The following is a 25,981-nucleotide window of genomic DNA, read 5'->3' on the forward strand; positions in this document are numbered from 1 at the left end:
CTGTATGTAGTTTGAATTATTATAAAAATAAATCTTTATTTGTTATAAGTGAGATGATACTGATAATAAGAGATACAGTGAGGGAGGGCAGTGCCTGGTGTGGGTGGTGGGTGAGTTGAGTGAGTGCGCCAGTTGACAGTTGAGCTGTTTACATTTTCAGAATTTTGCAGTTCTGTAGGCTACTATGAAGAGATCTGGGCGTCGGGGGCCTGGTATGTTTTATGAATAGCCCTGGATCTCCTTTTTTTTTGTTTTCCAAATGAAGAATTTGCTCCAGATCTATTCATCAGTCATTCTTATTGTGCATTAAAGCCCTTGAAAATAATGATAGTGCTGATCTAAAACGCAAGTATGCTTTGGATCTATGTGTCAATCAAGCCGCAACTTCACACTACATGGCACGCCTGCATGTTGTTTGAGGGGAGAGCGAGAACGCACCGGTTACAGGGCATGTCATTGTTGGCATCTGGTGGTAGCTAATTCACTAAGGCAAGACTTGAATTGAAGGGAAAAAGGATCATGAAGACAAGGAGGCGCAGGCGAGGCTAGAGGGAGTGGAGGAGGAGTTTCTGTATATGTACTGTAGCAGATGAGTCTAGATGTAAGTGCCACTGCCACATCTAAAGTTACAAGCTCAGGTTGGTGATGAGGCCTCTTTACAGCTAGCTAGTCTAGCTCAGTGGTTCTGAAATGTTTTTGTCACAAGGCACACCATTAATTAATACAGTTGTGCTCAAAAGTTTGCATACCCTCTGAGAATTGTTAATATGTGTAACATGAGTTAACAGGCAAAACACATCTTAAAAAAAAAAAGGGATTCACATTCAACTATAGGTCATAACAGTATGGCACAATCATAAAATAAAACATTGCAACAGTGAAAGAATGAACTGACCCCTGTTTAAAAGTCTGCATACTCTTAGTTCTTAATACTGTGTATTGCCTCCTTTAGCATCAATGACAGCGTGCAGTCTATTGTAATAGTTGTCTATGAGGCCCCGAATTCTTGCAGGTGGTATAGCTGCCCATTTGTCTTGGCAAAATTCCGCCAGGTTAACGCAAAGTCTTTGGTCGTCTTGCATGAACCACATGTTTGAGATCTCGCCAGAGTGGCTCGATGATATTAAGGTCAGGAGACTGTGATGGCCACTCTAGAAACTTCACCTTTTTCTGCTGTAACCACTGGAGGGTCAACCTGGCCTTGTGTTTAGGGATACAGTCATGCTGGAAGGTCCAAGAGCGTCCCGTGTGCAGCTTTCATACAGATGAATGCAAATTGTCTGCCAGTATTTTCTGATAACATGCCGCATTCATCTTGCCATCAATTTTTACAAGATTCCCCATGCGTTTAGAGCTCACCCCCCCCCCCCCCCCCCCCCCAAGGTGTTTTCGAGCATATTGTAACTGGGCTTTTTTGTGGCATTGGTGCAGTAAAGGCTTCTTTCTGGCAACTTGACCATGCAGCTCATTTTTGTTCAAGTATCGTCATATTGTGCTCCTTGAAACAACCACAGTCTTTTTCCAGAGCCTCCTGTATTTCTCCTGAGGTTACCTGTGGGTTTTTCTTTGTATCCCGAACAATTCTTCTGGCAGTTTTTGTTGAAATCTTTCTTGGTCTACCTGACCTTGGCTTGGTATCTAGATATTTTCCACTTTATAAGTGATTGAACAGTACTGACTGGCATTTGTAAGGCTTTGGATATCTTTTTATATCCTTTTCCATTTTTATAAGATTCCATAAAGATGTTTTGTGGGGGGGCTGTCGTTCTGCATCCTCTGTGAAGTCGGAAATAGGTGTGGGAACTCAGTCGGACACCGCCACACACGACCATCAGCTGTCTCCAGTGTCACACCAAGGGAAACCACCAAGACATTGTCAGCTGCGTAACCATCTCTGCCCCCGCCCCTACAGTCTTTGGAGGGGGGGTGGGTTGGCTCTTCTCTGGCAGCAGTGGAAGACGTCTGTTGGAGGAACAACGAGATCTGCAACTCAGAACCACAAGAGCAGCTAAAGCAAATCCTAACTGAGTTCAAGGACAGTTTTGCATCGAGTGAACAGGATGTGGGCTGTACTCACCTGGAACAGCATGAGATCAACATCAGTGACGCACAACAGGTGAAAATTCATCCCAGACGCATAACAGACGCACTGGCACAACAGGAAGCAGCGGACATATCTGTGGAGGAGATGGAACAGGCCGACTTCATTGAGCCTGATCAGAGGGTGTTGACTGCAATGGACTATTACACAAAATGGCCCAAACCATACGCCCTTCTTGACCAGAAGGCAGAGAAGTTGTCGATGTGCTGCTGGGGGTTTTATCAGCTGGTTTGAGGTGCTTGAGTCGATCCACAATGATCAGGGGCAGAACTTTGAGTCCAGGGTGTTCCCCGTAATGTGCCAGCTACTGGGTGTGGAGATGACCCGCACCTCCCCTCTTCACCTTCAGAGCGACGGTCTGGTGTAGAGATTCAACCGTACCATAGCTCAGCCACTGGCCATTGTGACGGCAAAACACCAAAAACACCTTCCCCTGGTCCTCATGGCCTGTCAGTCAGTACACAACTCTACTGGCTGCTAACCGGCTCTTCTCTTGCTGGGAAGGGAGCTTCACACCCCAACTGAAATGGCGTTTGGTCACCTGCCAGAGGAAACATCAGTGCTGTCCGGTTTAGACTATGCCCGGAGGCTACAGGACCAACTTGAGTCTGCCAATGTGTTCGACAGCAGCTAAAGAGCACAGGCCTATGTCAGAAGCGCCACTACAATGTGCGTGCAAGAGGGCAACACTTCAAGGCGGGTGAGTTGGTGTGGCTGCACAACCCAGCAAGGAAAAAGAGGCGGTGCCCTAAATTGGACAGTGCATGGCTAGGTCCCTGTCAGGTCTTAGAGCGCATGGGAGAAGTGTGTACCGGATCCAAACTCCACTAAGGGGGCACGAAGTGGTGATGCACAGGGACAGACTGGCTCCTTACAGGGGCAGACAGACAATGAGGGGTGAGCAAAGGCACAATGGAGACAGCCAGGGGGCGGATCCGTCAGAGGAGGCCTCCCAGGAGGCAGGGACTGAGCTACCAGCTGCGGCTTAAATAGAAGAGACACTCGGGGAGAACACGGCGAGGCCTCGGAGAAAGAGGAGACCTCCAGGTCGCCTGAGTGACTTTGTTTGTGCCCTCAGTGTTGAGGGCTTGTAATGGGGGGTGCTGTGTTACCACCCTGTATTTCTGTAAAGTGCATTCCTTTAAGAGCTATTTTCAGGTGTTCATGTTATTGCATTTCACATTAAGAGGGTTGGGTCTTACAGTTGGGTCTGGAGTGATTGTTTGGAAAGCAGGGGTGTGTCTAGGGTTCCCAGGGCCGTAGCTTATATAAAGTGGGATTTTGGTGGGCATTGGCCTCTTTTGGCTCCACTCCTGTGTGTGATAGAGAACCGTGTACCTGTGAGATACCTGGTGAGCTAGCTACAGTTATTAGTGTGCCTATGGTGTGTTTGCTGTTACGGTTGAGGGGCAGACAGTGGCCAACAGCTGTCCGTCTCCTGATTCAGCATCCCGGGCCAGGGGTGTTACAAAGTTAATATTTTATGCCAATACACATAGGAGGCAGTCAGTGATCGTAGCCATCCATTACACATCTATTATCCTCCAATAAGAAAGGTTTATCCTACATGGCATGCTTGTATGGGATGTTCCAACCTCCCCTATAGTCCATGGGTCTATCGAAACTATGACAGTCACATGGACAGTTCCTTGCAGGAGATGTGTACAGGGTGTGTGTGGCCACCATGTCTTATCTATTGTCCGTTGTTTAGTGTTAATCAGCACTTATGCATTGTGTTAAGTTTCCCTGCCCATAATCACTCACAGCCAAAATAACAAACCTTGTGTCACATTATTTCTGGTCCTAACTGTATATTAAATGAGTTTGAATAGGAAATACAGCTAAATGAATATGAAGTATAGTCATTGACAAGGTAAGAAATCTAATTGAAACAATAATTGTGTTCTTCAAACTTTGCTTTCATCAAAGAATCCTCCATTTGCAGCCATTACAGCCTTGTAGACCATTGGTATTCTAGTGATTAATTTGTTGAGGTAATCGCAAGGTAGTCTGAAGCACCTCCCACAAGTTGGTTTGGCTTATTGGACACTTCGGTCAAGCTACTCCCACAACAGCACAATTGGGGTTAAGATCCAGTGACGATGCTGGCCACTCCATTATAGACAGTATACCAGCTGACTGCTTCTTCCTTAAATAGTTCTTGCATAGTTTGGAGCTGTGCTTTGGGTCATTGTCCTGTTGTAGGAGGAAAATGGCTCCAAACCAAGGACCGTCCACAGGGGGCATGGTGTTGCAAAATGGAGTGATAGCCTTACATCTTCAAGATCCCTTTTACCCTGTACAAATCTCCCACCTAACCATCACCAAAACACCCCCAGACCATCACATTGCCTCCACCATGCTTGACAGATGGTGTCAAGCACTCCTCCAGCATCTTTTCATTTGGTCTGTATCTCATGTTCTTCTTTGTGATCCATAACACCTGTGTTCTTTTGCCCATCTAAATCTTTTCTTTTCATTGGCCAGTCTGACATATAGCTTTTTCTTTGCAACTCTGCCTAGAAGGCTAGCGTTCCAGAGACACCTCTTCACTGTTGATGTTGAGACTGGGGTTTTGTGGGTATATTCTTTAATGTACGTGCCAGTTCAGTTTAGGACCTGTGATGCTCAGTTATGCACCAGGGCCTCCCACTTTTTCTATTCTGGTTAGTGCCATTTTGCACAGTTCTGTGAAGGAAGTAGTACATAGCGTTGTATGAAATCTTCAGTTTGTTGGCAATTTCTCAGATCGAATAGGCTTCATTTCTCAGAACTAGAATAGACTGACGAGTTTCAGCAGGAAGTTCTTTGTATCTGGCCATTTTGAACCTGTAATCGAACCCACAATTGCTGGGCCTCTCTGTACGCCTATGTAGATATTCCATTAAAAAATCTGCCATTTCCAGCTACAATAGTCATTTACACAATTAATAATGTCTACACTGTATTTCTGTTTTTTTAATGGATAAAAAATGTATCTATCTTTTGAAAACAAGGACATTTGTAAGTGACCCCAAATATATACAGCTCCGGAAAAAATTATACAGGTCAGAAAAAAGAGACCACTGCACATTTTTCTTTCCTTTCCAAAAAAGTTGAAAGGAAAATTTTGAGTGAAGAACAGAAGCGTTCAATTTGCAGTGGTCTCTTAATTTTAATCCTTCTGTTCCTCACTCAAAACCTTCCTTTTTGACTTTTTTGGAAAGGAAAGAAAACGTGCAGTGGTCTCTTACTTTTTTCCGGAGCAGTACTTTTTGAATCCCTGATCAACTGCTTCTTGTCCTAATTCATTACTTTATCGCACTTTATTTGTCTCACCCTTCTCAATATCCCCCTCTCTCCATTTACAGATGAACCTCACTGACGTGGCTGATCACAATGGTTACAAGACCTTCTACAAACTACTGGAGGTCATTATTCTTTCACTGAGGGATATTTGAACATTATGCTGCATAAAATATGGATCCCTATATTGAATAAACAATAGTACAAAGACAACATATCGAATGTTGAAACTGAGAAATCTTATTGTTTTTGGAAAAATGAATCTAATGCCAGCAACACGTTTCAAAAAATTTGGGACTGGGACAACAAAAGACTGTACATGTTGTGTAATGCTAAAAAACTAAAGCTGGTGAAATATCCCACAACTATTAGGTCAAATGGCAACAGATTACGTGATTGGGTATTAAAAGATAATTCCCAAGATTTTCTCTTGGGTTCAGGTCTGGAGACTGGGTAGGCCAATCCAGGACCTTGAGATGCTTCTTACAGAGCCACTCCTTAGTTGCCCTGACTGTGTGTTTTGGGCCGTTGTCATGTTGGAAGACCCAGCCACGACCCATCTTCAATGCTCTTACTGAGGGAAACAGGTTGTTGGCCAAGATCTCGTGATACATGGCCCCTTCCATCCTCCCCTCAATACGGTGCATTCGTCCTGTCCCCTTTGCAGAAAAGCATCCCCAAAGAATGTTTCCACCTCCATGCTTCACGGTTGGGATGGTGTTTTCTTGGGGTTGTACTTATCTTTCTTCTTCCTTCAAACACAGCGAGTGGAGTTTAGACCAAAAAGCTCTATTTTTGTCTCATCACACCACATGACCTTCTCCCATTCCTCCTCTGGATCATCCAGATGGTCATTGGCAAACTTCAGATGGGCCTGGACATGCGCTGGCTTGAGCAGGCGGACCTTGCGTGCACTGCAGGATTTTAATCCATGACGGCGTAGTGTGTTACTAATGGTTTTCTTTGAGACTGTGGTCCCAGCTCTCTTCAGGTAATTGACCAGGTCCTGCCGTGTAGTTCTGGGCTGATCCCTCACCTTCCTCATGATCATCGATGCCCCACGAGGTGAGATCTTGCATAGAGCCCCTGACCGAGGGAGATTGACCGTCATCTTGAACTTCTTCCATTTTCTTATAATTGCACCAACAGTTGTTGCCTTCTCAACAAGCTGCATGCCTATTGTCCTGTAGCCCATCCCAGCCTTGTGCAGGTCTACAGTTTTATCCCTGATGTCCTTACACAGCTCTGTGAAAGCCGGAATTCTTACTGATTGGTAGGTGATCAAATACTTATGTCATGCAATAAAATGCAAATTAATTATTTAAAAATCATACAATGTTATTTTCTGGATTTGATTCCGTCTCTCAGAGTTGAAGTGTACCTATGATAAAAATTACAGACCTCTACATGCTTTGTAAGTAGGAAAACTTGCAAAATCGGCAGTGTATCAAATACTTGTTCTCCCCACTGTACAAATGCAAGTTACAACTCTACCAGGCAAAGAAAAAAACATATATAAACAAGATCCAGAAACACTGCCCCCTTGACATTTTTTGGGGGAATCATGGATGCTGTGTATCCTGGACTAAACAGGAGAGGGATCTTCTGACTTCTCAAAAGCCAGAATCCGTGATGGTATGTGGGTGCATTAGTGCATATGGCATGGGTGACTTGCACATATATGAAGGCACCATTCATTTTGAACAATATATACAGGTTTTGGAGCAACATATGCTGCCATACAGAACTTATTTCTCAGGGAAGGCTTATTTCAGCAAGACAATACCAAACCACATTCTGCATGTATTACAACAGCATGGCTCCATAGTATATGAGTCTGGGTGCCAAACTGGCCTGCCTACAGTCCAGACCTGTCACCCATTGAAAACATTTGGTACATTATTAAATAAAAAATACGACAAAGGAGACCCTGAACTGTTGAGCAAATGAAATCCTATATCAAGCATGAATAGGGAAACATTTCACTTTCAAAACTACAGCAATTGGTCTCTTCAGTTCCAAAACGCATACAGAGTATTGTTAAAAGAAGTGCTGATGCTACAGAGTGGCACCCCTGTCCCAACTTTTTTTAAATGTGTCATCAAATTCAAAAGTCATGTATTTTTCCAAAAACTCTAACATTTCTCAGTTTCAACATTGTATATGTTATCTTTTGTACTATTTTCAATTACATATAGGGATGAATTATTTGCGCATCATTGCATTCTGTTTTTATTTGTATTTTGTGCAGCATCCCAACTTTTTGAAAACTGGGTTTTATGTGTGGACATTTGTTGGGAATAGCAAGTCCACCTCTGGATTGTTTAAATAAATGTTTACTTTTTCACTCAGGCCACAGAGGTGATGGACATGGTGAATGACCCATTCCACCAGCCCATTACAATATTCCTGCCCTCAGACCAAGCCATGGCTGCCCTACCTCAGAAGCAGAAAGACTTCCTGTACGACCCACAGAACCAAGGACACCTGCTGGAATACCTGACGTACCATATCATCAGAGACACCAAGGTGTATGCAGCAGAGCTGGTCCACATGGACCCAATACGTACACTCCAGGGATCAGAACTCAAAGCCAGCTGTGGAGGGATGGACAAAATAGTAAGATAAACAAATGTGACATGAGAATTACTGTTTGATGAAACCACACTAACATGCAGAATTATAATATTTTCCAACAACACAGGGTGAAATCTTTTTCAACAATGGGAACTGTCGCATTATCCAAAGGCATCTCCCATTCATCGGAGGAATAGCCTATGGTATCGACTGTTTACTAGATCCACCAAGTTTAGGGGGACGCTGTGACAAAAAGGGAACTGTGGATATCCCAGTGAGTGTGACAACATACCAGTCCTTGTCTTTCAATTGCTAACCTTGAACAAGATGATTTATAATTATTTTTGTATTGTAATGATGTCACACTGTTTGTCTTGTGTAATAGTTACAATGTGGATTTTGCTCATCATCAAATCGTTGCCCTTCTGGGTCCATAGTCAAGGTATCTTTCTTCCCTGAGTAACCATTATATGAATATAATACCATAATATAATACTATCTAAGACTTAATAAATACTGCCCTTTATGTGCATTCTGCAGGAGTTGAAAAAATGTGATCTGCCCACCATAGTGAGTTTAAATAAAGGATGCCAATCCATTTGTACTTTTGTTCTCTGGCAACCCAAGTGCTGTGATGGCTTCTATGGGCGCGACTGTCTGGGTAAGAACTGTTTTCAGGTCTCGTTGGTTGTACAAAGACTTAGTGATGGCCAAATGAGCCATCTTTAGCGTTATTTTAGCAGCAGGACATTATGCTGCATATTTTCTTTATCACAATAAAATCCATCATAAAAATGTGTAAGGCAATATAGTTAATCTAGTCTGTAAAAAAGAACAGGCGAGAACAATATTGGAACAGACATTCAAAATAAAATGTACAGACCAGATTGTTAACTATATTGCCTTATATAGTTCAATGATGGCTTTTATTTTGATTATTTGCTAGAGTTAGTACTGCTAGAAGAATGGTAATGAAGCCTCGTATGGCCATCACTATAAAGACTGTATTCATAATGGTATAAATGTTTCCTTTATAGTGCTCTTTGTAAAAAAGTAGCCTACAAATGTTATACTCACAACATCAACGGAGGATAGAACATAATAATGGCTTGAATGTAACAACGACATTAGCGATTTTTATAACAAGGTTTAAAGAGAAATAGATAACAGACTTGTTTCCAATCAATATTTCCTGTTTTTGTTGCTTTTAAGTTTGTCCTGGCGGAAATTCATCTCCCTGTTTTAACCGTGGAAAATGTGACGATGGTCACCTAGGCAACGGCAACTGCACATGTGATGCTGGTTTTCAGGGTGATGCCTGCGAGTTGTGTACAGATGGCCACTATGGACCAGACTGCAAAGGTGTGTAACAGTGTGGACACTCATAGCAAGACAATAATTTAATGTAGTTGGGTGGATTCATGTTATAGCATTTTAATGATTTTACAGTGGGTATAGAAAATAATCACCCCCCTTTAAAATTATCAAATTTTGTTGCTTTGCAGCCTGAAATGTTATTCAGCTGTATTTACAACTTATAACATCCAAGTGAAAGATATAATGCCAACTTGTCAGAAAAACAATTTTACAAATTAAAAAACTGAATCATTGAGTTGGAAAAAGAATCACCCCCCTCCTAAAAATTACTTGTAAACCCAACCAGGTGTAGTTAATCACCTTCTCAATAGCATACAAAGCCAATTGACTTTCAACTGTGATCAGCTATAGGTGGCAATGCATTGTCAAAAGATCTCCGGGATAGTCAGGAGATGGATAAAAAAAAAATTTCAAAGGCTTTATCAGTGCCTAGAAGCACAGTGAAGTCTATTATTAAGAAGTGGAAGGTATTTGGTAAAACACAGACCCTCCCTGGGTCAGGACGTCACCATGTGGAAAGAGGTGTTATGGTCAGATGAGACTAAAATTGAACTATTTGGCCTCAACGCCAAACAATGTCTGACGAAAATCCAATACAGCTCACCATCCAAATAACACCATTCCTACAGTAAAGCATGGAGGTGGTAATATCATGTTACGAGGTTGTTTCTCTGCAGCAGAGACTGGAGTGCTTGTCAGGATAGAAGGAAAAATGAATGGGGCAAAATACTGTCAAATTCCTGAGGAAAATCTGCTGTTCTCTGCCAGAAAGTTGTCAATGGGAAGAAGATTTACCTTCCAACATGACCATGACCCAAAGCGCACAGCAAAACTGACCACACAGTGTTTGAAGGAGAAAAAGGTGAATGTCCTTGCATGGCCTAGCAGAGCCCGGACTTAAACCCCATTGAAAATCTGTGGAATGACTTGAAGACAGCAGTCCACAAACGGTCACCATCAAATTTGAACTGAACTTGAGCAGTTCTGCAAAGAAGAATGGTCAAATATTGCAACGTCTAGATGTGAAAAGTTAGTAAAGACATATGCCAACAGACTAAAGGCTGTAATTAAAGCAAAAGGTGGTTCAACAAAATACTTACACAATGGGGTGATCCTTTTTCCAACTCAGTAATTGTTTTTTAATAGTTTTATTTTTTTCTGATATTTTGGTGTTATATCTTTCACTTGGATGTTATAAGTTGCACTGAGTAAATACATCTGAATGAAACAAAAACTGTCATAATTTCAGGGTGCAAAGCAACAAAATTAGATTATTTTAAAGGGGGGGGGGATTCTTTTCTATACCCACTGTAAGTCTTTGAATGGACTTGTTATTAATGTAATTAATAATTAATGTAATTTTCTCTTCAGTGTGTAACTGCACAGAGCATGGGTCATGTGAAGATGGAATTAAAGGTTCAGGCTCCTGTTTCTGTGATCAGGGCTGGACCGGACAGCACTGTGAAACACAACTAGGTAAAGAACACCAAATAAAAAAATATCCACCTCCTAAAAGAAGGCAAACCACCATAATTTGTTTAATTGCAGTTTCTACAACCACTAAATCAAAATGTGTCAATTTTGTCACAGTCAAAACAAAGAATGCATTTAGATTTGTTCTGGATAGACACAAACTTTGCTTGCTATAACCTTCAGTATCTACATTATAGTAAGCCTAGAATAAAATAATAAAACTGTTTACGGTTATATTGCAACTGTTTCTGGTAGATTTTCGAAGTACGCATCCGTGCATGCTTTTTGGGTCAGAATAGACAAAAATTTTGCTGGCTACTACATTCAGTAACTACTTTACAGTAAGCCTAAACAAAAGTGTTTATGGTTATACAGTATTGCGACTATTTCTTAGGGATTTTCGAGGTAGGCATCCATGCATGCTTTTTGGGTCAGGATAGACAACAAGAAACCAGGCAAGCCTAGTTCAGCCGGCCCACAATAAAAAGCATGCCCTCATGAGATTCAAAGCTGGATTACCCACATGAAAGGCTGTGTCTCTTACCACTACATAGCTACATATCTGCTGAATGTCATAAAGGCCTATTGACGTAATATAATTCTGTCACGCATTAACATCGTCAAGTTTGAATACTTACCATTAACCATTGTATTAAACTGAGTAACATTTCTTATTAGGTTTTCCTCCACCACAAATGGCATCCATGAACTGTGTGGCTTTTGCCACTAGCCGTTTTAACAGCTTATTAGCCATTCGTGAATGACATTGATACCATAACTACTGCATCAATATAGGTGACGATAATGGACCTTTTAATGGATCGTCAAGTGAAAATATGAGAGAATTGTGTAGTCAGCAAAGTGTTTGTCTATCCTGACCCAAAAGGCATGCCCGGATGTATCCTTTGAAAATCCACAAGAAATAGTTTCACTATAACCATAAACAGTTTTATTGCGGCCCGTAATTAAAATAGTTTATCACCGTCCTTACTGGATTCAAACTCAGGGCTCCCACATGAGCAGCAATGTCTTTAACCACTATGCCAAGGCACCACATGTTTTACTAGTCGCTAGAGACCATTCAGCATTGTGTTTAACTGTTTAAGTTTACCTCCACCACAAATGGCGTCTATGAACTGTGGCTTTTGCCGCTGGCCGTTTTAACAGCTTTTAGCCAGTAATAGGCTTACAAGTATCTACTAACTTCCTAGGAATAGTCATAAGAATTGAGCAATTGATAGCGAGAATGAAGAAGAACTTTTTCCTGCCAAAGCTATTTCATTTCATGGCACAAAAACATTTGTTTTTCTTTCATTCGTGCATGACATTGATACAATAACTATAGGTGACGATAACTGACTTTCTCGTCAAGTGAAAAGACGAGAGAATCAGGTAAACCCCAAATCTTTTACTGCCCAAATGGTTTTGATAAAGCCTATATTATTACCCCCAAATGCATTCACAGATGCGTACCCACCAGAAAGCATCGCAATATAACCGTAAACAGTTTTAGTTTAGGCATAGCTACTCAATGTTGTATGTAGCCAGCTAAGTATATCTGGACCCAAAAAGCATGCATGGATGCCTACTTCGAAAATCCCCAAGAAATAGTCACAATACTGCATAACCGTAAAGTGCTTTATTTTAGGCTCACTATAATGTTGATACTGAATGTTATAGCCAACAAAGTTTTTGTCAATCCGGAATAGATCTAAATGCATACTTTGTTTTGACTGTAAGGAGATTCGATCGCAGAAGCTATAGCTTGCAGGTCCGCTACTCTAACCACTACGCTATTTAACAAAGTCGGTCCGTTGGTTGGTTGGTCGGTGGTGGAACATAATGTGGTGGAATTAACTTAATAAGAAATGTTAATCAGTTTAACATAATGCTGAATGGTGTCTAGCGATTAGTAAAAAGAGTAGTACCTTGGTATAGTGGTTAAAGACAGTGCCACTAAAGTGGGAGACCTGAGTTCAAGTCCAGTAAGGATTTTCGAAGTACGCATTCGGGCATGCTTTTTGGGTCAGAATAGACAAAAACTTTGCTAGGTACAACATTCAGTAGCTATGTTATAGTAAGCCTCAACTAAAACTGTTTACAGTTATACAGTATTGAGACTATTTCTTGTGGATTCCATGATTCTCTTGTCTTTTCACTTGACGATAGTTATTGTCACCTAGTGATGGCCATTCGAGGCTTCATTAGTGTTATTTCATCTCATCTTCATCCGCTTATCCGGTATCGGGTCGCGGGGGCAGCAGCTCCAGCAGGGGACCCCAAACGTCCCTTTCCCGAGCCACATTTGCCAGCTCTGACGGGGAATCCTGAGGCGTTCCCAGGCCAGTGTCGAAATATAATCTCTCCACCTAGTCCTGGGCCTACCCAAAGGTCTCCTCCCAGCTGGATGTGCCTGGAACACCTCCCTAGGGAGACGTCCTGGGGGCATCCTTACCAGATGCCCGAACCACCTCAACTGGCTCCTTTCGATGCAAAGGAGCAGCGGCTCTACTCCGAGTTCCTCACGGATGGCTGAGCTTCTCACCCTGTCCCTAAGGGAGAAGCAAGCCACCCTTCTGAGAAAACCCATTTCAGCCGCTTGTACTCGCGATCTTGTTCTTTCGGTCATGACCCAGCCTTTATGACCATAGGTGAGGGTAGGAAGGGAAATTGACCGGTATATCGAGAGCTTGGCCTTCTGGCTCATCTCTCTTTTCGTCGCAACGGTGCGGTAAAGCAAATGCAATACTGCCCCCGCTGCTCCGATTCTCCGGCCATTCTCCTGCTCCATGACCCCGAGATACTTGAACTCCTTAACTTGGGGTAACACCTCATTCCTTACCCGGAGGAGAACCATGGCCTCAGATTTAGAGGTGCTAATCCTCATCCCAACCGCTTCACACTCGGCTGCGAACCGGTCCAGTGAGTGCTGAAGGTCGCAGACCGTTGATGCCATCAGGACCACATCATCCGCAAAAAGCAGCGATGAGATCCCCAGCCCACCGAACTGCAACCCCACCCCGACTACGCCTCGATATCCTGTCCATAAAAGTTACAAACAGGATTGGTGACAAAGCGCAGCCCTGGCGGAGGCCAACCCCCACCTGGAACGAGTCCAACTTACATCCGGAACAGATGCCCAAGCCACCTCAGCTGACCCCTCTCGATGTGGAGGAGCAGCGGCTCTACTCTGAGCTCCTCCCCCTATCTCTAAGGGATCGCCCAGCCACCCTGTGGAGAAAGCTAATTTCGGCCGCCTGTATCCGGGATCTTGTCCTTTCGGTCATGACCCAAAGCTCATGACCATAGGTGAGAGTAGGGATGTAGATTGACCGGTAAATCGAGAGCTTCGCCTTGCGGGTCAGCTCTTTCTTCACCACGACAGACTGATACATCGACCGCATTACTGCAGAAGCTGCACCGATCCGTCTGTCAATCTCCCGTTCCTTCCCTCACTCGTGAACAAGACCCCTAGATACTTAAACTCCTCCACTTGAGGCAAGCACTCTCCACCAACCTGAAGTGGGCAAGCCACCCTTTTCCGACTGAGGACCATGGCCTCGGATTTGGAGGTACTGATTTTCATCCCAACCGCTTCACACTCTGCTGCAAACCGTCCCAGTGCATGCTGAAGTTCCTGGTTTGAAGTGGCCACACACCCTACGGCCCCTGGCTGTGCCTAGAAATTCTGTCCATAAAAATTACGAACAGAACCAGCGACAAAGGGCAGCCCTGCCGGAGTCCAACATGCACTGGGAACAAGTCTGACTTACTGCTGGAAATGCGAACAGGGACCTGACAGCCCTTAGCAAAGGACCCAGGACCCCATACTGCCAAAGCACCCTCCATAGGATGCCGCGAGGGACACAGTCGAATGCCTTCTCCAAATCCACAAAACACATGTGGATTGGTTGGGCAAATTCCCATGAACCCTCCAGCACCCTGTAGAGGGTATCGAGCTGGTCCAGTGTTCCACGGCCCGGATGAAAACCACTGTTCCTCCTGAATCCGAGGTTCTACTATCGGCCGTATTCTCCTCTCCAGTACCCTGGCATAGACTTTCCCGGGGAGGCTGAGAAGTGTGATCCCCCTGTAGTTGGAACACACCCTCCGGTCCCCATTCTTAAAAAGAGGGACCACCACCCCAGTCTGCCATCCCAGAGGCACTGTCCCCGAACGCCACGCAATGCTGCAGAGGCGTGTCAACCTAGACAGCCCCACAACATCCAGAGACTTGAGGTACTCAGGGCGGATCTCATCCACCCCCGGTGCCTTGCCACCGAGGAGTTTCTTGACTACCTCAGTGACTTCAGCTCGGGTGATGGACGAGTCCACCTCTGAGCCCCCAGCCTCTGCTTCCTCAATGGAAGACGTGACGGCGGGATTGAGGAGATCCTTGAAGTACTCCTTCCACCGCCTGACGACATCCCCAGTTGAGGTCAACAGCTGCCCACCTCTACTGTAAACAGCGTTGGTAGGGCACTGTTTCCCTCTCCTGAGGCGCCAGACGGTTTGCCAGAATCTCTTCGAGGCCAGCCGATAGTCCTTCTCCAACTCCTCCCAGGCCCAAGTTTTTGCCTCCACAACCACCCGGGCTGCAGTCCGTTTGGCCTGCAGGTACCCGTCAGCTGCCTCAGGAGTACCACAAGCCAACCAGGCCTGAGAGGACTACTTCTTCAGCTTGACGGCATCCCTTACTTCCGGTGTCCACCACCGGGTTCGGGGAATGCCGCCTCGACAGGCACCGGAGACCTTACGGCCACAGCTCAGGTTCAGATCAGGGGGGCCGTTCCTCCCAATCACAGCCCTCCAGGTGTCACTGTCGTTGCCCACGTGGGCGTTGAAGTCCCCCAGTAGAACAATGGAGTCCCCAGTCAGAGCACTTTCCAGCACCCCTCCCAGAGACTCCAAGAAGGTTGGGTACTCTGCACTGCCATTCGGCCCGTAGGCACAAACAACAGTGAGAAACCTATCCCCGACCCGTAGGCGCAGGGAAACGACCCTCTCATTCACCGGGGTAAACTCCAACACATGGCGGCAGAGCTTGGGGGCTAGCCCGCCGCCTCTCACCATGGGCAACTCCAGAGTGGTGAAGAGTCCATCCTCTCTCAAGGAGTGTGGTTCCAGAGCCCACGCCGTGCGTAGAGGTGATCCCGACTATCTCTAGTCGGAACCTCTCAAACTCACGCACAATCTCCGGCTCCTTCCCCGCCAGCGAGGTGACGTTCCACGTCCCTAGAACTAGTTTCTGTGTCCAGGGATCGGGTTGTCGAGGCCCCCGCCTTCGACTGCCGCCCGATCCTCTACGCACTGACCCCTTATGGTCCCTCCTGCAGGTGGTTAGCCCACGGGAAGGCGGCCCCACGTTGCTCCTTCGGGCTGAGCCCGGCCGGACCCCGTGGGGAAAGGCCTGGTCCCCAGGCGCTTACATACGAGCCCCAACCCCGGGCCTGGCTCCAGGGTGGGGCCCCGGCTGCGCCATACTGGGCGACGTCACGGTCCTCAAAATGTTTTTCACCATTAAAGGGTTTGTGAAGGGTTTTTGAACCGCTCTTAGTCTGACTATGTTAACTGTATTACCTTATATATTTCAATGATGGCCTTTATTTTGAAAAATACAATTTGAGTTAGCACTGCTAGCATAATATCCTGTATGGAGCCAAATTGAGCTCAAATGTATTGACCATAAGAAATGAAAACGTCACTGAAATATTTCATAGTATGAAAAAACTAAATTCAATTATATAAAAAAAAATTATTCAAATGTTAAATGGATTTTTGCGTCCGATCTTAAAATGTCTTTGTTCAAGCACGTTTTTTTGACGTTCACTTCTTCTTATGATTACAATTTCTTCACACCTTTGTTCGAGTCATGTTTTTTCAAAACCAATTTTTGAGACACTATTGGCGTGGAGGCGGGCTTTACACTTTCACTACTTTTTAATTTTAAAAAATCATACGATTTAATTTACGCTTTTGATACTATGAAATATTTAAGTTAAGTTTTCTTTTCTTACAGTCAATACATTTGAGCTCAATTTGGATCCATATCATACCGACACTGGGCAGCTGTATAGCTTGGTGGCGGAGTGGTTAAAGACACAGCCTTTCAGGTGGGCGATCCACCTTCGTATCTTGGGAGGGCAACAACGATCAATGCCTTTAATTGCGTGCCGGCTGAACAAGTCTTGCCTGGTTTCTTGTATTTAACAGTTATTTAAATATGTAATGTGACCTGTGCCTTCCACCTTTCAGCGCTGGGTCCTGTCTGCTCCCAAGCCTGCTCTCCAAATGGCGTATGTAAAGAAAACAACACCTGTGTGTGTAAACCTTATTACGAGGGAGATGGACTCACCTGCACAGGTACAGACCTGAGTCATCACCACACTGAAATTCTACAACACACGCATAATTTCAACCAACAAATGCACATTAATAACATATCACTGTGGCTGTGATATGAGGTATCACTGTTGATCAGTACTGCCCAATCACAAATGGACCCCTAAGCCATACACCCTATGCACTTGTAGAAATCTGAGAGGTGTAATAAAATCTGTTATTAGCTCCACCTGGCCCTCTGATATGTTACAAGATCCACCTTATTACCCAAACCGGTCAATCACTCTTAGATCTACACAAGATCTACATAAGGTGTTAGGAACCACTCTTCTGTATTATCAATTTCGCAGTCTTAGCTCTTCCTTTACTTGTTTTCTCCATCTCGCTCTAGTGGCCAACCTGTGTAAGTACTGGAATGGTGGCTGTGTCAACGGAGCCACATGCAGTCAGAAGGGGGTGAAGGTGATCTGTACCTGCCCTAAGGGACACTCAGGGGATGGCTTTTTCTGTCAACCCATAGACCCCTGCTCTGTTGACGACAATGGGGGTTGCCACGAGCATGCCACCTGTACCATGACTGGGCCGGTAAGGGGTCAGCTGGAGGTGGCCATGGGCACTACAGGGCAGGGTTAATTCTATTCCAGTTCATTCAAGGATTACAGCTCCAAATCTCTTCAATGCTTTTAAATTAGGAACATTCAAAAATGTATTTGCTTTGATTGGAAATGGAATTTACCCCAACCCTGCTATACAGTGGATATAAAGTATACACACCCCTGTGAAAATGGCAGGATTTTGTGATGTAAAATAATTAGACTAAGATAAATCATGTCAGAAATGTTTCCACTTTTATGTGACCTATAATGTGAACAATTCAATTGAAAAACAAACTGAAATCTTTGATGGGGGAAAATGAAAAATAAAAACATTACAATAACCCTCTTATAACAGGGCTGTGTTCAGAATTAACCAATCACAGTCAAACTCGTTAAATAGAAGTCATTACCCACCTGCCATCATTGAAAGTGACTCTGATGAATCAAAAATTAAGTTTAGCTGTTCTAGTAGGATTTTCCTGACATTTAGTTTTTACTGACATCTTAGTTGCATCTCAGAGCAAAAGCCATGGTCCACAGAGAGCTTCCAAAGCATCAGAGGGATCTCATTGTTGAAAGATATCAGTCAGGAAAAGGGTACAAAATTATTTCCTAAGCATTAGATATACCATGGAACACAGTGAAGACAGTCATCTTCAAGGGGAGAAAATATGGCACAACAGAGACATTACGAAGAACTGGACGTCCCTCCAAAATTGATGAAAAGAGGAGAATAAAATTGGTCAGGGAAGCTTCCAAGAAGCTTACAGCAACATTAAAGGAACTGCAGGAATTTCTGGCAAGTACTGGCTGTGTGCTACATGTGACAACAATCTCCCGTATTCTTCATATGAATGGGCTATGGGCTAGGGTGGCAAGTCGGAAGCCTTTTCGTACAAAGAAAAACATCCAAGCCCGGCTGAAGTTTGCAAAAACTTTCAAGTCCCCTGAAAGCACATGGGAAAATGTGTTATGGTCTGATGAAACCAAGGTTGAACTTTTTGGCCATAATTCCAAACAGTATGTTTGGCGCAAAAACAACACTGCACATCACCCAAAGAACACCATACCCACAGTGAAGCATGGTGGTGAAAGCATCATGCTTTGGGGCTGTTTTTCTTCAGCTGGAACCGGGGCCGTAGTCCGGATGGAAGGGATTATCAACAGTTCCAAATACCAGGCAATTTTGGAACAAAACCTTCAGGTGTCAGTTAGAAAGCTGAAAATGAAGAGGAAGTTCACCATTCAGCACGACAACGACCCAAAGCACACATCCAAATCCACAAAAGCATGGATTCACCAGAAGAAGTTTAATGTTTTGGAATGGCCCAGCCAGAGCCCAGACCTGAATCCAATTGAACATCTGTGGGGTGATCAGAAGAGGGCTGTGCACAGGAGATGTCCTCACAATCTGACAGATTTGGAGCGCTTTTGCAAAGAAGGGTGGGCAAATATTGTCACATCAAGATGTGCCATGCTAATAGAATCCTAGCCAAAAGGACTGAGTGCTAAAATAAAATCAAAAGGTGCTTCTACAAAGTATTAGTTTAAGTGTGTGCACCAGGTTATTGTACTTTTTATACAAAAAACAGCAGAAGCAGTTTTTTGTATAAAAAGCAGTTTTTTGTATAATTCATTAAAAATCCTACAATGTAATTTTCTGGAATTTTTTTCCCATTTTGTCTCTCATAGTTGAAGTGTACCTATTATGAAAATGACAGGCCTCATCTTTTTAAGTGGAAGAACTTGCACAATTGGTGGCTGACTAAATACTTTTTTGCCCCACTGTAATTACATGTATTGATATTTTTGTAATTTTGATACATTTGGAGCTTTTAGATCTGCTTCATCTGCTTCTGCTGTTTTTTGTATAATGTGATTCTACAGGGTAAGAAGAAGTGTGCATGCAAGGATAACTATATAGGAGACGGTAAGACATGTGAGGTGAAGGAGCTTCCTCTGAACCGTTGTCTCCAGGAGAATGGGCAGTGCCACTCTGATGCCCAATGTACTGACTTACACTATGAGGGTATGCCCAAAACGCGCACACACCATTTTATATGATTATAATTTAAAAGTTTATGGCAATATGTATAAATCATATTGCGCTTTTTAGGACCTATATACTGGGCTTTTTAAACTGTATAATTCTGGTCTCCCCTACCACCAGACAGCACAGTTGGTGTGTTCCACTTCCGATCCACAAAGGGACAGTATAAACTTAACTACACATCTGCCCAAGATGCCTGCACAGGAGAGGATGGAATCATCGCTACTTACACACAGCTCTCCTATGCACAGCAGGTGTGTAGAAACACACACACACACACACACAAAACAAATGTAAATTTCAAGAAAGATCTAAATATCCCAATGGTTAGTGTTAGTGGTCACTCAAGGGAACAGACAGCATCTTCTCCCAACAGCTATTCAGTAGGTTCCCCTGCATAGCCAAACCCCAGTTCTAAGGCTCTTGACAAAATGAGGATCAGCCAGATGTACTGTACTCTGCACTTTGCATAATTTTATTTTTTTAGGGTCCTCATTAAGACTAGTACTAGTACAAGGAACACACATACAGAGACACACATGAACATACACCAGATGACAGATACACCTTACTGTTGTAAACCCTCTGATGTCCTTGTCTCTAGGCTGGGTTCAACCTGTGTGCGGCTGGCTGGCTTGACCAGGCCAGAGTGGCTTACCCCACCACCTACTCCAACCCCAAGTGCGGGTTTGGTCATGTGGGCATCGTAGACTATGGTGTTCGCAGCAACCTCAGTGAGACTTGGGACGCCTTCTGCTATAGGGTCAAAGGTAACAGAAGGAAAGAAAACTAATGAGAGATAAGGGAGGAAAAAGGTGAAATGGCGGGAGAGTGGAAGACAGATGCTGCCTCAGGCTTGACATGGTTTTGGATCTTTAGTATGTTTAAATAATTCTGCAATCAGTATGTGTTGTTTTTGGAGGTTTTACAAGGTGTTTCATGAGTCTTGTTCATCTCTACTCCACAGAGGTGAAATGTGAGTGTAAAACAGGTTACATTGGAGATGGATACTCCTGCACTGGAACTCTCCTTCAGGTCCTTACTGAGAAGCCAACTTTCTCCAACTTCCTGTCTGTGAGTATGCAAACGCTATCAATCCATTCAATCCATTTTGTTTACCGTGATTTGTTAATGAGCAAAACATTTTTGTTGTTGTTGCAGCAAATCCTAAACTACTCCCAGATCTCTGAGTCTGGAAAACAGTACATTAGCCATCTAAGTAACCTGACCATCCAGTCCACTTTGTTTGTTCCAGATAACACTGGCCTATACCAGAACCAGGTCAGAGGTCCTTCTCTGTCACGCACCTGTGCACACACATACTGACATGCACACTAACAGTCTTTATCCCACATTCATAACCATACTCGTGCAACCTCTTCCTGTGTTTTGTCCAGACACTGACACACAGGGATATAGAGTACCATTTGGCTGTGGGCCGAGCCTTGGCCCTAAAAGATCTGACAAATGGCAGCCGTATCCGCACCCGGCTGGGCCAAAGCCTCACTGTCCTGGGTATCGCTGACTTCCTCAACCCCAAGTCCCTGGTGAGACATAGAGCAGCGTTACTTAACACATCACCATATTGCTTGCATTTACATTGTTTTTCAAATTATGTGAAGTGCATATTGCCTGGATCTGCTATGTAATCCAATCTGATTTCTGTCAAATTTTTATTTGACTAAATATCAAAACAGAAATGATCTTTAAATTACACATAAAGCGTGATCATATTGATTCCCAGTCTAAGATGTTTGAATGTTTCCAGAACCAAAGGCCATATTTTATTTATTATGTACAAAAGACATTTACACTAACATTGTAGTCTAAGCTCATTATTGTCCCTTTCTGTTTTTGCTCTGTAGAGTTCCTCTCGTTACATCAACGACCGCTTCATCATAGATTCTGATATCCTGGCGTCCAACGGGATCATTCACGTGCTGCAGGGTCCACTTAAAGCCCCACCCTCTCAGACAGTAGTGAGATGATTAACTCATTCTTTTTAGTTTCTCTCCTTGGGTCTCTAGTGACATGTAGCAAAACTACTTGTCCATGATCATGTTAATGTATTTCACAATGGTTAGGAATAAGATGGACAAAGATTACAATAACTGGCCCTAAATCAGTTGTTAATGCCAGCAAATGGAGTATTCATACCTGACCTCTGACCTTGACTGTTATTGGTCCACCAGCTCCCTCCGGGTCACAAGGCAGGAATGGGCATCGGAGTCGTGCTGCTGATCATTCTGATGGCTGGGGCAGGGTTTGTTGGCTATCACTTCTACACCCACAATACCAAACCCTTCCAGTTCCATTACTTTAAGGTGAGTGTTTTTGCGTGTGTATGTACTGCCCAATATATGAATTTAGAATAAAATGAGTACCCTAGTGGGCTACTTTTTACAAGAGCACTATATAGGAAAAAGGGTTAATTGTGAATGCAGTCTTAGTATGACCAGTGAGACCAGAAAACAATTCTTATCCAGACAGTCACGCCCATAGAGGCCAAATAGCACAGTACTTGTGTTGCCAGACAAAAAAGTACATATGTACTGGCATGCTTTATTTAAATTCACTATGGTGGGCAGGTCAAATTTTAGACCTGCCATAGAGAGGCATTATTTACCAGGTCGCAAGGTAGAGTATTATACTCCCATATTTGTTACTCAGGTTAGAAAGGATACCTTGACTGTAGACCCAGAGGGGCAACGATTTGATAATGAGCATAATCGAGTGTCACACAGATTTCAATTTGTGTCACAGTTTCCTTACAGCTTACAATTTCTAATTCTAAAAAAAGGCTGGATTTAGGGTCAAATGTTTCATTAACAGTGAAACACAATCAGCTGCTAATATATTTGACATTTCCAATGTTTCTCCTTTGACATTGCTGAAACAAAAACTGTGTTGCCCCGTTCAACCATTGCGTGTATCAACCAGTGGTGGCCTGCTACATCATTGTTTGTGAACCGAAAGGCTATAAGCTGGACTGCCACTGTATTGCAGGCAAACTTGAGTAACACTTTATCCTGGGATAAAAATAATAAAACATTACATTACAATAAATTAAAGTAGTGAAAAAACAATGAGGGTTTGTTTAGGATCCCTAGACCTGAAGATAACACAGGATGTGCATAGCTGGTACTGTATGTATAAAAGACCTAAGCATTGTAAGATCTGGCCTATGCCAAAGATATCAGTTTTTGCTTCAAGAAATACCTAGCCACAGCCATCAAAAGGGAGAAAACATAACTCAAAGAATGCTTGTTCATTAGCAGTTGTTCCACAGTCTAGAAAGGAACTGAATATTCTGTACCTCACAGTTTAATCAAGCATCTGACCAATTTCTACAAATGAATGGGTTAAATAAGAGGTATGGAGGATGCTAGTCGATAATACACTGCTCAAAAAAATTAAGGGAACACGTACCCATCACAGTATAACACCAAGTCAAACTTCAGGGATATCAATCTGTCCAGTTAGGAAGCATAAGCGATTGTGAATCAATATCACCTGTTCTGGTGCAAATGAAAGTGATAACAGGTGCACTGGAGAGGCAACAGCAAGACCAATTAAGGGAGGGGTTTTGCAGGAGGTGGCCACAGACAATTGCTCTCTACTTATCCTTCTTGACTGATTCTTCTCTAGATTTGCATTTTTCTAGTGTCCTTGTCACTACTGGTAGCATGAGGCGGTACCTGCAGCCCAATTAGGTTGCACAGGTAGTCCAGTTCCTCCAGGATGGCACATCCATTCATGCCGTCGCAAGGTATGCTGTGTCTCCCAGTACAGTCTCAAGAGCATGGAGGAGATAACAGGAGACAGGTTATAACACAAGGCGAGCTGGACCAGGCCATAGAAGAGCATCAACCCAGAAGCAGGACCCTTATATGCACTGCCAGAGCTCCTCCTGTTCCTCATAAGTAACCACATAATAACCTCCAGCAGGCTACTGGTGTGCTTGTTTCCCAACCAAACTGTCAGAAACAAACTCAATGAGAGTGGCATGAGGGCCAGACATCCTCCAGGGTGACCTGTGTTCACAGCCCAGCACCATGCAGCTTGATAGGCATTCACCAGAGATCGCCAGAATTGGCAGGTCCGCCATTGGCGCTATTCCCTTCACAGATGAGAGCAGGTTCACACAGAGGACATGTGACAGACGTGAGTCTGGAGACGCCGTGGTGAACGTTATGCTGCCTGCAACATCATCCAGCATGACGATTTGGCGGTGGGTCATTGATGGTCTGGAGAGGCATGTCCTTGGGGAGTTGCACAGACATCCATGTGCTGTTGTTAGGTACCGGGATGAAATTCCTAGAACTTACGCTAGTGCAGTGGGCCCTGGGTTCCTTCTGGTGCAGGACAATGCCCGGCCTCATGTGGCCAGAGTGTGTCGGCAGTTCCTGGATGAAAAAGGCATTGATGCCATTGACTGGCCCTCACGTTCCCCAGCTTTGAATCCAACTGAGAACCTCTGGGACGATATGTATCAAGGTATCCGATGCCGCCAAGTAGCGCCACAGATGGTCACTGATGCCCTGATCCAGGTCTGGGAGAAGAGCCCCCTGACAAAGTCGCTCAGACGTTACGCTTGCCCATTTTTCCTGCTTCTAACACATCAACTTTGATGACCGAATGTTCACTTGCTGCCTAATATATCCCACCCACTGACAGGTGCTACGGTAACGAAATTATCAGTGTTATTCACTTCACCTGTCAGTGGTCATAATGTTATGGCTGATCGGATCTGATTTGTTCCTCTGTAATTGTCTCTGTCATCACGAACTGCATTGTGGGATTGTTTGAGTTTGCGGATTGTTGACGTGCTGTACGCTGCCTGCTGTTACCTACCTGGCTACCTGCCAAACTTTTTCGAATTTACTCTATATTAACTAATTGGTCAAAATTATATTTTAAGAGTTTTACCAACGCAATATTTTTTTATCTGTTGACCTCTTACCCAACTTTACTACACCGGGACTCTTTTTGGACATAATTAACGGAACTACTCACCCCTGAAGTATCATTACAATGCCTTATCACTGTAATTTTTGTAGCAACAACACGGAAGAGAACTATCGTCTTCAGTTATTAAAGATAGCAGAGTTAGAGGCTCGGCTTCTGACGCAAATGTCAGGCAAGTATTATGCTAGTGTAGAAATAGAAAAAACTGCGTCAGTGCCACCAGGAAGAAACAATAGTTTTGTTAGGCCCCCGGCACAGCTCCTGCAGCCGGGCAATAACTTTCTCTTGGTCACTGGGAAGAAATGCCGTCGACCAGTTAAACCTGAATCGTTGCTAAAACCGACTGAGACTTTCAACAGGTTTTCCCCACTGGAGTCGGAGTCAAGGCCCGAGCCGTCTTCGGAGGGGAATGATCGGCAGGCATGTTCTACCGGTGGCCTTGAAAAACTAAAAACTTTAGTCATCTGCGATTCCATTACACGCAGTATTAGACTAAAGGATCAGCCGGCGATCGTACACTGTTTACCGGGGGGCAGAGCCACCGACGTAGCCGCAAATCTGGGGTTGGTGCTAGCGAAGTCTAAAACTGGCAAATATAGAGAGTACAGAGATATTGTTATTCACGTTGGCACCAAAGACGTTAGGATGAAACAGTCAGAGGTTACGAAGCAGAACATAGCATCAGCGTGTAAACTAGCTAGAAAGATGTGTCTGCATCGAGTAATTGTCTCCGGCCCCCTCCCAGCTAGGGGTGGTGACGAGCTCTACAGCAGACTTGCGCAACTCAATCGAGTTCTGCCCATTGCAGGAGGTAGAGTTTGTAGATAACTGGCTTTCTTTTTGGGACGCTCCCAGAAATAGGGCCAGGCCTGATCTGCTGAGGAGCGACGGACTCCATCCTAGCTGGAGTGGTGCTCTTCTTTTATCTAGGAACATTGACAGGAGTCTCACTCCTATAGCCTTAACATGAGAGGGTGCAGGTCAGGCTGCAGGCTGTTAGCCAGCCTGCTAGCATAGTGGAGTCTGTCAATAGCATAGCTTGAGTAGTTAGTACAGCTTTACCTATTGCCACTGTGACTCGTTCCAGGCTGAGAAAAGTTAAACAAGGTAGTGCTAACAAAAACAACCGTATTAAGATAAAGCCTTCCTCCACCTCGGTCACAAATAAAAATAAAAATGACTGTATCACTTCGCATCTCAAAATGGGACTCC

General features: G+C 44.0%; 1 protein-coding gene across 7 annotated transcripts in view; it reads left to right on the forward strand.

Annotated features, from left to right (window-relative positions):
- stab2 (stabilin 2) overlaps positions 1-25,981 on the forward strand; it is an 84,603-nt gene that overhangs the window by 51,016 nt on the left and 7,606 nt on the right. For all 7 annotated transcript variants that reach the window (XM_020044328.2, XM_013131945.3, XM_020044329.1 and 4 more), the window contains 17 exons: positions 5,452-5,511; positions 7,739-8,005; positions 8,091-8,237; positions 8,349-8,405; positions 8,504-8,624; positions 9,176-9,325; positions 10,712-10,816; positions 17,069-17,176; positions 17,547-17,740; positions 19,639-19,780; positions 19,922-20,055; positions 20,406-20,571; positions 20,769-20,875; positions 20,963-21,082; positions 21,199-21,348; positions 21,667-21,780; positions 21,994-22,125. In XM_020044328.2, the coding sequence (XP_019899887.1) occupies positions 5,452-5,511; positions 7,739-8,005; positions 8,091-8,237; positions 8,349-8,405; positions 8,504-8,624; positions 9,176-9,325; positions 10,712-10,816; positions 17,069-17,176; positions 17,547-17,740; positions 19,639-19,780; positions 19,922-20,055; positions 20,406-20,571; positions 20,769-20,875; positions 20,963-21,082; positions 21,199-21,348; positions 21,667-21,780; positions 21,994-22,125 (2,274 nt within the window). The remainder of the gene's footprint in view (positions 1-5,451; positions 5,512-7,738; positions 8,006-8,090; positions 8,238-8,348; positions 8,406-8,503; positions 8,625-9,175; positions 9,326-10,711; positions 10,817-17,068; positions 17,177-17,546; positions 17,741-19,638; positions 19,781-19,921; positions 20,056-20,405; positions 20,572-20,768; positions 20,876-20,962; positions 21,083-21,198; positions 21,349-21,666; positions 21,781-21,993; positions 22,126-25,981) is intronic.

The sequence above is a fragment of the Esox lucius genome, chromosome 23 (genome assembly GCF_011004845.1).
Source record: "Esox lucius isolate fEsoLuc1 chromosome 23, fEsoLuc1.pri, whole genome shotgun sequence".
In the NCBI taxonomy this organism is placed as follows: Eukaryota; Metazoa; Chordata; class Actinopteri; order Esociformes; family Esocidae; genus Esox; species Esox lucius.